This window comes from Melanostigma gelatinosum (assembly GCF_949748355.1).
Source record: "Melanostigma gelatinosum genome assembly, chromosome: 10".
NCBI lineage: Eukaryota > Metazoa > Chordata > Actinopteri > Perciformes > Zoarcidae > Melanostigma > Melanostigma gelatinosum.
The window spans coordinates 3,213,402-3,229,039 of record NC_136643.1 but is presented as its reverse complement, the minus strand read 5'-3'; the positions used below and the strand labels follow the sequence as shown (position 1 = coordinate 3,229,039).

The window sequence follows — 15,638 nt, the reverse complement described above, 5'->3', positions numbered from 1 at the left end:
GCCGGGTCACCGTATCCCTGTCTGCCCGGTGCGCCCAAAAGAGAGGGCTCGCCGGTAAGAGTGGGAATACTGGCGAGCGACTCCACCCGACTTCCCCGTCCCAAGTCCCGTCTCACACTACCAGCTAAGTTATGCCTGCCATCCGGTGCTCTACCGGTCTTGGCCCTGATTGACTCCGGAGCAGAACAGAGTTTTTTGGACTCCTCCTTGGCCTTCGCTCATGGGATTCCCTTGGAGGAGTTGGAATGCCCTCTTCAGGCAAACGCTCTGGATGGCAGTCACTTGACCAATATCACGCACCGGACTTGCCCTATTACCCTGCTTGTGTCAGGAAACCACCAACATGAGATCTGTTTTTACGTCTTCTCTACGCCCCTGACGCCCCTGGTTCTGGGCCATCCTTTGCTCCTGGACCACAACCCACAGATAGACTGGGCAGGAAACAGAATCATCAGATGGAGCCCTACATGTCTTTCGAGGTGCCTCAAGTCCGCCATTCCCCGGCAGACCTCTTCTCGCCACACCCCTACGACCGGAACTGACCTCACCTCGGTCCCTTTGGAGTACGCAGATCTCAGCGAGGCATTCAACAAGGAACGAGCCCTTTCCCTGCCACCCCACCGACCCTACGATTGCGCCATAGAGCTATTCTCCGGCGCCACCCTGCCCTCCAGCCGACTATACAACCTTTCCCGACCTGAACGCGAGTCGATGGAGACCTATATCACAGACTCCCTCGCTGCTGGAATTATCCGCCCGTCATCGTCCCCGGTGGGAGCAGGGTTTTTCTTCGTGGCCAAGAAGGACAAGAGTCTCCGTCCTTGCATCGACTACCGAGGGTTAAACCAGATCACCACCCGGAACAGGTATCCACTACCCCTAATCAACTCTGCTTTTGAATCCCTACCCGGTGCCACAATTTTCACCAAGCTAGACCTCCGCAATGCTTACCACTTGGTTCGGATACGAGAGGGGGACGAGTGGAAGACCGCTTTCAACACTCCCCTGGGACATTTTGAGTACCTGGTCATGCCATTCGGACTTTCAAATGCACCAGCCATTTTCCAGGCTTTGGTGAACGACGTGCTCAGGGATTTTCTCAACCGGTTTGTGTTTGTCTACATCGACAACATTCTGATTTACTCCTCAAACCTACAGGAACATTGCCACCATGTCAGTCAGGTCCTTCACCGCTTACTGGAGAACCAACTCTTCATCAAAGCCGAGAAATGTGAATTCCATGTCACCTCCGTACAGTTTCTTGGTTTCATCATTGAGGAGGGTCAGATTCGGAAGGACCCAGAAAAGGTTAAAGCGGTCACCGAATGGCCGGTCCCCTCTAACTGGAAGAAGCTCCAGCAGTTCCTAGGATTTGCAAACTTCTACCGCCGGTTCATTCGGAACTACAGTCAGACGGCTTCACCCCTAACCAGACTCGCCTCCTCTAAGGTGGTTTTTTTCCTGGTCCCCCGAGGCTGACCGGGCGTTTAATGCCCTCAAGGAGCGATTCACATCAGCCCCCATCCTAGTACAGCCGGATGAAAGCCTCCAGTTCTTGGTCGAGGTGGACGCCTCCGACACTGGAGTAGGAGCAGTATTATCACAACGCTCAACCACTGACTCTAAGCTCCGTCCGTGTGCTTTTTTCTCTCGCCGCCTTTCCCCGGCCGAGCGGAACTATGATGTGGGCAACCGGGAGTTATTGGCCATCAAGCTGGCTCTGGAGGAATGGAGACATTGGTTGGAGGGGTCAGTCCACCCGTTCATTGTGTGGACAGACCACCGAAATCTCGAATACATCCATTCTGCCCGGCGACTGAACTCCCGCCAAGCCTGTTGGGCTCTGTTCTTTGCCCGTTTCAACTTCACCATCACCTACCGCCCAGGAAGTAAGAACATCAAGCCAGACGCCCTCTCTCTGCAGTTTTCCCCAGACGAGGTTGACCCAGCTCTGGACATGATTGGTCTACCTGCCTGTGTCCTAGGGGTTCTCACCTGGGCGATAGAGTGCAGTGCTCAGCAGACCCAGCCAGACCCAGGAGGTGTTCCTCCTGGGCACCTGTTCGTTCCCCTTTCCGTCCGTTCCCGGGTCCTACAATGGGCTCATGACTCCCGACTCTCCGGCCACCCTGGGATAAGACGTACAATCAACTGGCTCCGGCGCTCCTTCTGGTGGCCATCCTTGGACAATGACACCCGAGTGTACGTCCTAGCCTGTACCACCTGTGCGCGCAACAAGGCCTCACACAGACCCCCTGTTGGACTATTACGACCTCTGCCTGTTCCCCACAGGCCTTGGTCGCATATGGCATTGGACTTCGTCACCGGATTTCCTCCCTCCGAGAACAACACGGTCATCCTTACCATCGTGGACCGGTTTTCCAAGGCAGCTCACTTTATTCCCCTTCCCAAGCTACCATCGGCCCACGAGACCGCAGCCTTGTTGGTTCAACATGTCTTTAGACTCCACGGCATCCCTATGGATATTGTTTCTGATCGGGGTCCTCAGTTCTCCTCCCAAGTTTGGAAGGCGTTCTGCCGCAGCCTCGGTGCCACTACTAGCCTCCCCTCCGGCTTTCACCCCCAGACCAATGGGCAGACCGAGAGGCTGAACCAGGAGCTAGAAGCCATGCTCCGGTGTGTAGCGGCGGCACATCCATCTTCCTGGAGTCGTCACTTGGCCTGGATAGAGTACGCACACAACAGCCATACCTCCACGGCAACAGGTCTCTCCCCCTTCGAGGCCTCCATTGGCTACCAACCTCCCCTTCTACCCAGCCAAGAGGTCGAGATTTCCGTCCCGTCAGTCCAAATCAACCATCGCCGATGCAGAAGAGTCTGGAGAGAGACTCGTGCCGCCCTACTTCATTCTTCCGAACAAAACAAGCGTCTGGCTGATCGCCGCCGCACACCCGCCCCCACCTATCTTCCCGGCCAACAGGTCTGGCTTTACACCAAGGACATACCCCTACGCACTGAATCCAAGAAGCTCTCTCCCAGATTCATTGGCCCGTTCCCCATTGTCTCCGTTATCAACCCGGTCACGGTCAAGCTCAAGCTCCCGCAATCCATGAGGATCCACCCTGTTTTCCATGTGTCTCTTCTCAAACCCGTTCACTCCAGTCCTCTGAACCCTCCGGCCGAACCCCCTCCACCCCCCCGACTCATCGAAGGCGGTCCGGTTTACACAGTCGACCGTCTCCTGGATGTCCGCCGACGAGGTAGGCGTTACCAATACCTCGTTGATTGGGTGGGGTATGGTGTGGAGGAACGATGCTGGGTTCCTCGCTCCCGGATTATGGATCCAGAGCTACTCCGCACATACCCTCGCCTGCACCCCGATAAGCCTGGTGGTTCGCCGGGAGGCTCACGTTGAGGGGGGGGGGGGGTACTGTGAGGATTTGTGTGTAGCTCTGCTGTATTTCCCTTAATAGGGTCCTCCTACGAGTCCCGCCCACTGCCGCGCCTCTCTCCGTAGGCACAGCTGTGCCTCATCTCCTGTGATCACCTCCAGCTGACATAAATACTCCTGTCACTCTCATTCCAGTTGTCAGTCCATCCGTTTACCTACCTGGTATTCCGACCCGTGAGTAGTCCATTTGTTCACTCTCTGAAGATCCGCTACTAACGATGCATTTCGTTTTTTCAACTTGCCTGCCGTACAGTGTCGAGCCTCGGGTTTTCACCTGTACGAGGAAGCCTTCCAGTTAGTTCCTCGGAGATCAACTGTGTAGTCTTGGCGTTCCTGTGTCGAGCCTCGGGTGTCACACAGACGATCCAGCCTGCCTGCCAGCCGCGGACGCGGACCGGCCACTTCCCGGCTAAGATCCGAGCGGAGCGCGAGGACACGCCTCCGTACTGACGTTTGACAGTTTTCCTGTCTGCTTCGTCTGCCGCTCAGCAGGATTAGCCACTTTCCGGCTTGGAACCGTGCGGAGGCGTGGAGACGCCTCCTATTGACTTTGTCCATTTCCTGTCTTTTACCTTGACTGAGAGAAATAAATTATCGTGGTTTTGAAATAGAACTCTGCTGTCTGAGTCTGCATTCGGGTCCATGAACACACCACATCATAACAGAACGGACTGACCATAACTATGGACCCAGCAGCCACAGCAGGATTTCCACTTGCAGATCCCCGGGTCCGTGAGTCATTTGTTCCGTCTCCTGAACCTTTCCACGGAGACATGAGAGGATGCAGAGGTTTTCTGCTCCAGATGACGTTTGTGTTCAACCAACAGCCCTGCACGTATGCATCGGACAGTTCTAAGATTGCCTATCTGATCGGGTTACTACATGGCCGTGCTCTCGACTGGGCCCAGGCCTGGTTCACTCAGAACCTGTTAGATACGGTTTCTTTTGGACAATACCTGGAGGCGTTTAAGAGAGCTTTCGACCACCCTACATACTCTCAGGTCGCTGTTCAGAACCTCCTCCGCCTCCGTCAGGGCTCTGCTAGCGCCGCTGAACATTCCATTGACTTTCGCATCCTGGCCGCAGAGTCCGGTTGGGCGGAGAGGGCGCTAAAGGGGGTTTTTCTCAGCAGCCTGTCGGAGGGATTAAAGGACGAGCTCGCTGTTCTGGAGGAGGCTAAGACACTGGAAGACCTGATCGCTCTCACCATCCGACTGGATACTCGGATGTAGGAGCGTCGGAGAGAGTGTAATCACAGGCTCCCGGCTCCGGTTCGTCAGCCAGTAACTACTTCCGGTCACCGGTCCCCAGTTCCACCTCGCCGCCGCAGCCCAGGCCTCCAGCACTCGCCCGCTCCGGCACCTTCTCCCGTGGATCGGGATGAACCCATGCAGTTGGGACGGTTCCATCTGTCTCAGGATGAGAGGGAGCGACGAATCCGTTCAGAAGCCTGCCTCTACTGCGGCGAGCCGGGTCACCGTATCCCTGTCTGCCCGGTGCGCCCAAAAGAGAGGGCTCGCCGGTAAGAGTGGGAATACTGGCGAGCGACTCCACCCGACTTCCCCGTCCCAAGTCCCGTCTCACACTACCAGCTAAGTTATGCCTGCCATCCGGTGCTCTACCGGTCTTGGCCCTGATTGACTCCGGAGCAGAACAGAGTTTTTTGGACTCCTCCTTGGCCTTCGCTCATGGGATTCCCTTGGAGGAGTTGGAATGCCCTCTTCAGGCAAACGCTCTGGATGGCAGTCACTTGACCAATATCACGCACCGGACTTGCCCTATTACCCTGCTTGTGTCAGGAAACCACCAACATGAGATCTGTTTTTACGTCTTCTCTACGCCCCTGACGCCCCTGGTTCTGGGCCATCCTTTGCTCCTGGACCACAACCCACAGATAGACTGGGCAGGAAACAGAATCATCAGATGGAGCCCTACATGTCTTTCGAGGTGCCTCAAGTCCGCCATTCCCCGGCAGACCTCTTCTCGCCACACCCCTACGACCGGAACTGACCTCACCTCGGTCCCTTTGGAGTACGCAGATCTCAGCGAGGCATTCAACAAGGAACGAGCCCTTTCCCTGCCACCCCACCGACCCTACGATTGCGCCATAGAGCTATTCTCCGGCGCCACCCTGCCCTCCAGCCGACTATACAACCTTTCCCGACCTGAACGCGAGTCGATGGAGACCTATATCACAGACTCCCTCGCTGCTGGAATTATCCGCCCGTCATCGTCCCCGGTGGGAGCAGGGTTTTTCTTCGTGGCCAAGAAGGACAAGAGTCTCCGTCCTTGCATCGACTACCGAGGGTTAAACCAGATCACCACCCGGAACAGGTATCCACTACCCCTAATCAACTCTGCTTTTGAATCCCTACCCGGTGCCACAATTTTCACCAAGCTAGACCTCCGCAATGCTTACCACTTGGTTCGGATACGAGAGGGGGACGAGTGGAAGACCGCTTTCAACACTCCCCTGGGACATTTTGAGTACCTGGTCATGCCATTCGGACTTTCAAATGCACCAGCCATTTTCCAGGCTTTGGTGAACGACGTGCTCAGGGATTTTCTCAACCGGTTTGTGTTTGTCTACATCGACAACATTCTGATTTACTCCTCAAACCTACAGGAACATTGCCACCATGTCAGTCAGGTCCTTCACCGCTTACTGGAGAACCAACTCTTCATCAAAGCCGAGAAATGTGAATTCCATGTCACCTCCGTACAGTTTCTTGGTTTCATCATTGAGGAGGGTCAGATTCGGAAGGACCCAGAAAAGGTTAAAGCGGTCACCGAATGGCCGGTCCCCTCTAACTGGAAGAAGCTCCAGCAGTTCCTAGGATTTGCAAACTTCTACCGCCGGTTCATTCGGAACTACAGTCAGACGGCTTCACCCCTAACCAGACTCGCCTCCTCTAAGGTGGTTTTTTTCCTGGTCCCCCGAGGCTGACCGGGCGTTTAATGCCCTCAAGGAGCGATTCACATCAGCCCCCATCCTAGTACAGCCGGATGAAAGCCTCCAGTTCTTGGTCGAGGTGGACGCCTCCGACACTGGAGTAGGAGCAGTATTATCACAACGCTCAACCACTGACTCTAAGCTCCGTCCGTGTGCTTTTTTCTCTCGCCGCCTTTCCCCGGCCGAGCGGAACTATGATGTGGGCAACCGGGAGTTATTGGCCATCAAGCTGGCTCTGGAGGAATGGAGACATTGGTTGGAGGGGTCAGTCCACCCGTTCATTGTGTGGACAGACCACCGAAATCTCGAATACATCCATTCTGCCCGGCGACTGAACTCCCGCCAAGCCTGTTGGGCTCTGTTCTTTGCCCGTTTCAACTTCACCATCACCTACCGCCCAGGAAGTAAGAACATCAAGCCAGACGCCCTCTCTCTGCAGTTTTCCCCAGACGAGGTTGACCCAGCTCTGGACATGATTGGTCTACCTGCCTGTGTCCTAGGGGTTCTCACCTGGGCGATAGAGTGCAGTGCTCAGCAGACCCAGCCAGACCCAGGAGGTGTTCCTCCTGGGCACCTGTTCGTTCCCCTTTCCGTCCGTTCCCGGGTCCTACAATGGGCTCATGACTCCCGACTCTCCGGCCACCCTGGGATAAGACGTACAATCAACTGGCTCCGGCGCTCCTTCTGGTGGCCATCCTTGGACAATGACACCCGAGTGTACGTCCTAGCCTGTACCACCTGTGCGCGCAACAAGGCCTCACACAGACCCCCTGTTGGACTATTACGACCTCTGCCTGTTCCCCACAGGCCTTGGTCGCATATGGCATTGGACTTCGTCACCGGATTTCCTCCCTCCGAGAACAACACGGTCATCCTTACCATCGTGGACCGGTTTTCCAAGGCAGCTCACTTTATTCCCCTTCCCAAGCTCCCATCGGCCCACGAGACCGCAGCCTTGTTGGTTCAACATGTCTTTAGACTCCACGGCATCCCTATGGATATTGTTTCTGATCGGGGTCCTCAGTTCTCCTCCCAAGTTTGGAAGGCGTTCTGCCGCAGCCTCGGTGCCACTACTAGCCTCCCCTCCGGCTTTCACCCCCAGACCAATGGGCAGACCGAGAGGCTGAACCAGGAGCTAGAAGCCATGCTCCGGTGTGTAGCGGCGGCACATCCATCTTCCTGGAGTCGTCACTTGGCCTGGATAGAGTACGCACACAACAGCCATACCTCCACGGCAACAGGTCTCTCCCCCTTCGAGGCCTCCATTGGCTACCAACCTCCCCTTCTACCCAGCCAAGAGGTCGAGATTTCCGTCCCGTCAGTCCAAATCAACCATCGCCGATGCAGAAGAGTCTGGAGAGAGACTCGTGCCGCCCTACTTCATTCTTCCGAACAAAACAAGCGTCTGGCTGATCGCCGCCGCACACCCGCCCCCACCTATCTTCCCGGCCAACAGGTCTGGCTTTACACCAAGGACATACCCCTACGCACTGAATCCAAGAAGCTCTCTCCCAGATTCATTGGCCCGTTCCCCATTGTCTCCGTTATCAACCCGGTCACGGTCAAGCTCAAGCTCCCGCAATCCATGAGGATCCACCCTGTTTTCCATGTGTCTCTTCTCAAACCCGTTCACTCCAGTCCTCTGAACCCTCCGGCCGAACCCCCTCCACCCCCCCGACTCATCGAAGGCGGTCCGGTTTACACAGTCGACCGTCTCCTGGATGTCCGCCGACGAGGTAGGCGTTACCAATACCTCGTTGATTGGGTGGGGTATGGTGTGGAGGAACGATGCTGGGTTCCTCGCTCCCGGATTATGGATCCAGAGCTACTCCGCACATACCCTCGCCTGCACCCCGATAAGCCTGGTGGTTCGCCGGGAGGCTCACGTTGAGGGGGGGGGGGGGGGGGTACTGTGAGGATTTGTGTGTAGCTCTGCTGTATTTCCCTTAATAGGGTCCTCCTACGAGTCCCGCCCACTGCCGCGCCTCTCTCCGTAGGCACAGCTGTGCCTCATCTCCTGTGATCACCTCCAGCTGACATAAATACTCCTGTCACTCTCATTCCAGTTGTCAGTCCATCCGTTTACCTACCTGGTATTCCGACCCGTGAGTAGTCCATTTGTTCACTCTCTGAAGATCCGCTACTAACGATGCATTTCGTTTTTTCAACTTGCCTGCCGTACAGTGTCGAGCCTCGGGTTTTCACCTGTACGAGGAAGCCTTCCAGTTAGTTCCTCGGAGATCAACTGTGTAGTCTTGGCGTTCCTGTGTCGAGCCTCGGGTGTCACACAGACGATCCAGCCTGCCTGCCAGCCGCGGACGCGGACCGGCCACTTCCCGGCTAAGATCCGAGCGGAGCGCGAGGACACGCCTCCGTACTGACGTTTGACAGTTTTCCTGTCTGCTTCGTCTGCCGCTCAGCAGGATTAGCCACTTTCCGGCTTGGAACCGTGCGGAGGCGTGGAGACGCCTCCTATTGACTTTGTCCATTTCCTGTCTTTTACCTTGACTGAGAGAAATAAATTATCGTGGTTTTGAAATAGAACTCTGCTGTCTGAGTCTGCATTCGGGTCCATGAACACACCACATCATAACATTAACAACTTATTATAAATGTATACATGTATTTGCAAATAGAAAGGATAGACAGAGGCCAACGTTTTTATCATTACTTGGGTTACTGATCTATTAGCGTTCAATCATTTATTGACATTAATAAAAGCACTTACAAGCCCTTTATAAAGTGTGCCGTGTTTGAAAGTGCTACCACTTTTATATCACACTACCGCAGAGGCAAGCAGATTATACAGATAGATTAGCAATAATCCAATCAACACAAGCTAAAAACAATTAACGAACAACCGTCTCATTGACATTATATGTGGGATCTTCAACAAGGTTCTTTTTGCCACATGAAACAGAACATAGATAAAGAGCACGTGAGGCCAGAGCTGGACAAAGCCTTCACCCTGTGTTACCATATGGAGCTGTCAGTGGCAGCTGTTTGGCTGTCCGCTGCTCAGACAACCTCCTTCACACTTATACAGCTGTTTCACCTGCTGGTCCAACGACCGACTGTGCTTTTGATCCACCTAATCAAGATTGTTTTATATTTTAAGAAAGAAATAGCTGTTAGAATATGTGTCTGTCAGTCAATCTGTCAACGCCATTCAAATTTACATGTCAGATATTCACATTATATAAATGTAAGTGTAAAATCCTGGTAAAAGAATTTTGGAAAAGTAATTTTTATTACATAGAAAAATGCAGATAATATTTTTAAACACTATATTTGACATACCTTAAAATGCCTTTCTAAAACAAATAAGTGAACATTCACATAATTTCCTGCTCCTACCTTTGACGTCCTCAGCAGGGCAATCCACCAGGAACTCAGCCTGCTCCGGTGTCCCATTCACGGTGAAGTAGATGAGTTTTGTTGCCATGTCATGAATTCAGAGCCACCGATGTGGCTGTGTTCACTGCTGATCTGGATCTAAAGTCTGTCTCGCCTCATTGTTTTACTGGTAAACACTCCTCCCCTTGTTTTTATTCTCTCCACCTCCTCCTGTGCGCCTCCTTCTCCTTTCCTTCGTTTGTATTGTAGCGTTTCTCCAAACCACACATTAGAAGGCTGATTAATTCAAAGCAACCTACAGCCCTTTGTGTTTATTCTTGTATTTGTTGTTCGTTTGATCTTTTTGTGGAAGCCCATTTCCACCATTTAAAAAAAGGAAAAAAAACACCACACTATTAAGTCTCATTAGTAAGTGTTCAAATATTATAAATATATTAAATTATACATTATTATCTCGTGATTATTATTTTAAAGTTGTATGTTTTAATTCATTTTCACAAAATAGTCTATTATATTATGAGATAATGAGTCAATTTATCTAATGATGAGACACCTCAAAATAAATAAATAAATATGTACATATGTATATGTATATATATATATTATTTTATTTTATTATCAGAACAGTGATGAAACTTTCACCCTGAAACTGCACACTCCGGTACAGTAGGTGGCGGTATGCACCTATTCACGTTGGTTGCGATCGGCCAATCAAATGTAAAGAAGAATAAGAGATACCTATAACTTGTGAGAATAAGTTGGAATAACTAATTGTAATAACAATGGAATAAAACTATAAACATTTATATAACTAATAAAATGAAATAAGAAATTGTTGGAATTCAAAGGGTATTTAAATGTTATGAACTACACTACCATGCAGTACATGACTTGTCCATTGTGCAAAATATTTGAATGGTAATATCGGCTACAGTCTTATACATGCAGAAAACGGTAAATAAAAATTCTGAGACACTATTATATAATTAGGAGGTAATGGTTATTGAAAACACACTAATGTCGTGTTTTTGTTTCAAGTGGCAGAAATGAACGAGTGCTACTGTAAAGATATTAGTTATTCCTCCATGCCGGTAGGCGGCGCTGTGTCGAGCGCACCGCTGTAGATAATACAGCCGTACTGCACTTCGTCTGTCGTCACCGCATGGGCAAGCGGATGAAGAGACCAGTGTGGTACGCAGCGAGTTGAGTGTCGCCGTTGTTTTTACTCTACAGTCTATGTCTCCGTGTCTTTAATTCATCTAAATGACTGAAAGTAAAGCAGGGACGGCTCCTAAGCCGGCCAAAGAGCTGCTGGCTTTGAACCCCAAACAAGAGTCCGAGTTCAAGAAGAAGGTGCAGGAGGCGAAGAAGAACAAATCTAGCAAGGTGGGTCGAGAGGAAACCGTGGCCCTGAAGGGGCCATGGATTCACACAACACGAGGGTGCTATTTCTTTATTGATTCATCGGCGTTTTCTTACCGTAGGTACACTTTATTCGTCACCCGTCGGATTGTGGGACCTAATTAGACATTTCAGGTTGTGACTTAGCATTCAATATATCGAAGTAATATCTCTCAAAGATAATGGAGAGCTTTTTTCTTTTTTGCAGCGTTATCGTCATTATTTAGCAACAGTCCGGTACTTTTAACATTGTACCATCTTCATGGTATTTATATTCGACAGGGTTATACACTGATACAGGCCGAAGCAGAAACTGGGCCAGGTCTGTCTGTAACGTTACCCTTCAACAATTCACACGTTTATTTTTGCGTTTGTCAAAAAAAAAAAAGTAAATTAAAAAATCTATTTACATTATTTGGAGATAGGTTGATTTCACTGCCGACATTAAAACACGCACAGGTGCTACTAATGACACTACAGCTCTGTTCTAGTGAAGCACTCAGTAAGTCAGGACCATGTGAGAGAGTGCACGTGCACCAGGAACCTGAAGCCTGAAGCAGCTTAATGGAGCTCAGCCATCCATTTTATTATTTACATAATGTAAAGGACTAAATCTGTTTACAACTCAGTTTAAATGTACAGCCATAACATCCATGGATAACTGATTATTACGTTTCATTACACAATGTGCATGTATTTCCTATGTAATGTCTGTTGTTTTTCTACAGGGGGGGCATTTGGACCCTGGAGTGGTTTACGTGGGCCACCTTCCACACGGGCTGTTTGAACCTCAGCTCAAGTCTTACTTCGAACAGTTTGGGAAAGTCCTGAGGCTGCGGCTGTCCAGGAGTAAAAAGGTAGCACGGCTCAAGACTAAATAGGCTCCACAAACATGTGGGACACCTCAAACAGACTAATGTGTTCTCATAATATAACAACTACACATAGTTTTCTTAGTGTCCTATCCTGTGCATTACACCTAAAGCGATAGTAGAGACGTAGATTTTCCCGGTTTGCTCTGATGACATGTTGGAGAAAGCAGTTGACATCCTGCTGAGGTTTGGCTCACTGAAAATGACCTCAGATATCACAGTGGTCTGAGGTCAGATATCTGAGCCCAAAGTATTGTGGTGCATTAAGCTTATCTCCTGCTCACCCATTGGCAGAGCGATCAAACCCTTGTACCCACAAAAGATAAAATCATTTGTAAATATTCTGGTAATATATAATAATAACAATAAATAAATAAATAGTCTAAGAGATAACCACATGATAAGCCTATTTTTTATAATCATGTGTGAATGAAATTGACAATGAAAACAATGCAGAGTATTTTTTTTATTGAATTTGGAACTTTAGTGCAAAATGAACAAACTCAAGTGAAATTATGTCAAAAATATTTCCATGTCTGTTTACATGCATGCTCACAAATACAGACTAATTGGGTTCAGACTATGATTTGATTTAACTAGTCTATTTCCTGAAGCAGAAATTGTATCAATTCACGTTTGCTTGTTATCAATTTATTTGATTTATCATCATCACAATTTGAATCCTTTGAAGTCGATAAATTACCACGTTGAATTGTCACCCAGCCCTTGCTTATTGAAATGCAGATGTTGGGTGTGAAACTATTGAGGTGCATGTGATGTTTACCCTTTTTTCCCGTCCGTTTGTCTCAGACAGGTGGAAGCAAAGGCTATGCATTTATAGAGTTCGACTGTGACGAAGTAGCCAAAATTGTTGCAGAGACCATGAACAACTACCTCATGGGAGAGAGACTCATCAAATGTGAGTATGGCTCACGTTACCAGCATGATTAACGGGCTCAATTTGAAAAGATATGATCCGACAGATCCCCGCAGAGCCATGATGGAAATAATAATAAAATGAATAAGAAGTGAGAACGGTAAAGATAGACTGTAGTTTATACCCATGTACTCACTGACGACTGTTCCCTAGGTCACCTGGTCGCACCAGAGAAAGTGCACGAGAAGCTGTTCGTCGGCTCCCAGAGGGAGTTTAAGAAGCCCTCACATCCTGCTGTGGCCCGCTACAACAAGACCCACACAGAGGAGGAGGTGACCAAGATGAAAGACAAACTGCTGCGGAAAGAAGCCAAGCTCCGCAAGAGACTGGCAGCGCACGGCATCGACTACGACTTCCCTGGATTTGTAAGTGCTTCGAGACCGAGATGATAACTCGACACGGTGTGCTGTGTTTATCTGAGCTAGACAAAAATAAGTCATCCCTGGAATGACACAGTCCACCTTGAAAATCCACTCTCGTATCTATTCTTTGTTTAGTTGGTGTCAGTTTAACCTTTAGTGCTCCGTTTGTGTTCCCAGGCCACCCAGGTGCCCCAGAAGAAGAAGTCCTCTGATTCCTTGGAGGCGTCGACGTGTAGTGATGTAAGGCAAACACTCTTATTTATCATATTTATCTCTTGGCTCAGACTGAAAATGACCCCAGGTGAACCAGTGATCTGGGGTCAGATTACTGCGCCTACAGCACTGTGGTGCGTTAAGCTTATTGCGCGTGTCTCCTAGTGGCTGCGTGATAAAACCAATGTACCAACACTGTATGTATGGAAAATCAAAGATGTATTATTATCGCCTTCTTCTTCTTCCATTCTTATTAGTATTATTATGGGATTATTATTTACTTGGGCTTCTCTCTATCGGTTACAAATATCACAGACTCGTAGACAAACCCGTGTGCCCTGGTATAGAAACGACTGCTTTGTGTATTTGTAATACCAGTAATTTGGATTCATAGTTATTATTTTTGGTTTTGTCTTAGTTCCAGTGCATCCCGATATGTTTTATGTCCCTGCCCCTCGCACCAGTAGGAAAAAGATTCAAGAGTAAAACAAATCAACCCCCCCGCATCCGTACCAGAATGAGCATCTAACGAGCTCCTCTTGGCCATTTCAGGACACCACGCCCGTCTGCACCCCCTCCGTCCTGGAGAGGAGGAAGTCCGTCGTCGTTGATGACGACGATGCCGATGATGAAATCATCATTAAGATGCCGCCTATAGTGAAGGATGAAGAGTGCTCCTCGGAGGAGGAGGGGGAAACCGTCGAGGGCGATTGCTCCGAGAGCGAGGAACCCGCTGAAGCGGATGCAGAGTGAAAGTCCTCACCGTGTTGTCGGTGACTTGGGTCTCTGGCTGTCACGGTACAGCTGCACACATCAGGCTCACCTTTGAACTGGGTTCAGAAATCCCAGTGCGTCTTTCAGTGTGTGGAAATCCCACTACATTTGAGGAAGACGCCCCTATGAAAGTTTCCACCATAACTGTGGGTACCACAGTAGTGAGTACCGTGGGGGGAGCTTGCGAAACCATCACAGCGAGCCTGAGTAACGGGCCAGTTCTGACTGGACTTCTTTGACAAATGTGTATTTCAGTCTTGGAGCAGGTGGCTTCCTTTGCCACACAGGGCCCTAATGTTGATGCAAAACAGGCATTTTTACTTCGTCATGCACACTTGTCTAACAGCGTGGTTAAATTTGTACAATATAAACTATGATCATTCAAAATAAAAAATGTGAGAATGTACAATCCAAAGAGGTCCTCTTGTTGTTGTGGTAGTTTCTTTCAGAAGAACACGCTAATAGAAAATCACTCACGTACACGCTAGCAGAGCTAAAAGCGTTTCGACGTGTCATTGTAGGAAATGCATGTGTATAAAATAAATGACGGTAATCGGGCTGCTTCGGTTTCTGGGTTCTGATATTGTCCATCGTCATCTTATTAGGAACACCTGTGCCAGTAATGTCTGCCTATTCATCAGTGATGAAATATGAAATTCTGCAATAATAAAAGTGTTAATGTTTCCACAACCCAATGGAAGTGATTGTAGCATTAACCCTGATTGAATATGATTGGCTGATTCTGTATATTACTGCTTCACATAATGGGCACTATATAAGGCGGCAGTACAGTGTGTTCAGGTGATCTGGTTGTGGAGATGCTAGTCCCTGACAGTGGGCTGTTTGTCGAGCTTGGGGTCATGATGTAATTGACATTAGAAAGGAATACTTTATGTACAGTTCATGTGAACAGTGTTTTGGGGGGCCCAGGGCATCTTTTCCATATTTCTGGAGATGTAACGCTAAAGAGCCAATGAACCTCTAACTCCTCACTTTTATCCTTCTGAATAAAACACTTGGAGTGAAAATATAAACGCTGCTCTACCATTGCGCTGTACACGCATCACAGGCCCCATGTGTCCAGTAGATGTCGCTAGACGTCGAGTTATACACGCCAGCGTTTCTCTTTTTTTCTTGCATTGCCATGCGACAGTTTTCCAAGTGCCAACATCATCCCTGGATCGAGTGCGCCTGCGCACGACGATCCCATTCTTGTCCTGCAGGCAGCATTCCGGGTGGAGAGTGTGAGTGAGAGAAAGAGAAAGGCAGAAGATATTTGAGGCCGAAGACGGCACATTTAAGCCGAGAAACGCGAGCTGAATGTCCGAACCAGCGGCGGCGTTTCAGCAGGATATGG

At 49.6% G+C, this 15,638-nt stretch overlaps 1 protein-coding gene across 1 annotated transcript; it reads left to right on the top strand.

Moving 5' to 3' along the window:
- Positions 1-10,897: 10,897 nt before the first annotated feature.
- Positions 10,898-14,842, top strand: nifk (nucleolar protein interacting with the FHA domain of MKI67). Its single transcript, XM_079277165.1, has 6 exons — positions 10,898-11,108; positions 11,852-11,980; positions 12,806-12,914; positions 13,086-13,297; positions 13,472-13,534; positions 14,060-14,842. The coding sequence occupies exons 1-6, from the start codon at positions 10,986-10,988 to the stop codon at positions 14,258-14,260; spliced, it is 837 nt and encodes a 278-aa protein (XP_079133291.1). The 5' UTR covers positions 10,898-10,985; the 3' UTR covers positions 14,261-14,842.
- Positions 14,843-15,638: the final 796 nt, after the last annotated feature.

Excerpts from the sequence above, each read along its gene's own strand:
- nifk (XM_079277165.1), top strand. The coding sequence starts at position 10,986 with ATGACTGAAAGTAAAGCAGGGACGGCTCCTAAGCCGGCCAAAGAGCTG. Across the intron at positions 12,915-13,085 it reads GGGAGAGAGACTCATCAAAT|GTCACCTGGTCGCACCAGAG; the intron begins GTGAGTATGGCT and ends ACTGTTCCCTAG. Across the intron at positions 13,298-13,471 it reads ACTACGACTTCCCTGGATTT|GCCACCCAGGTGCCCCAGAA; the intron begins GTAAGTGCTTCG and ends TTGTGTTCCCAG.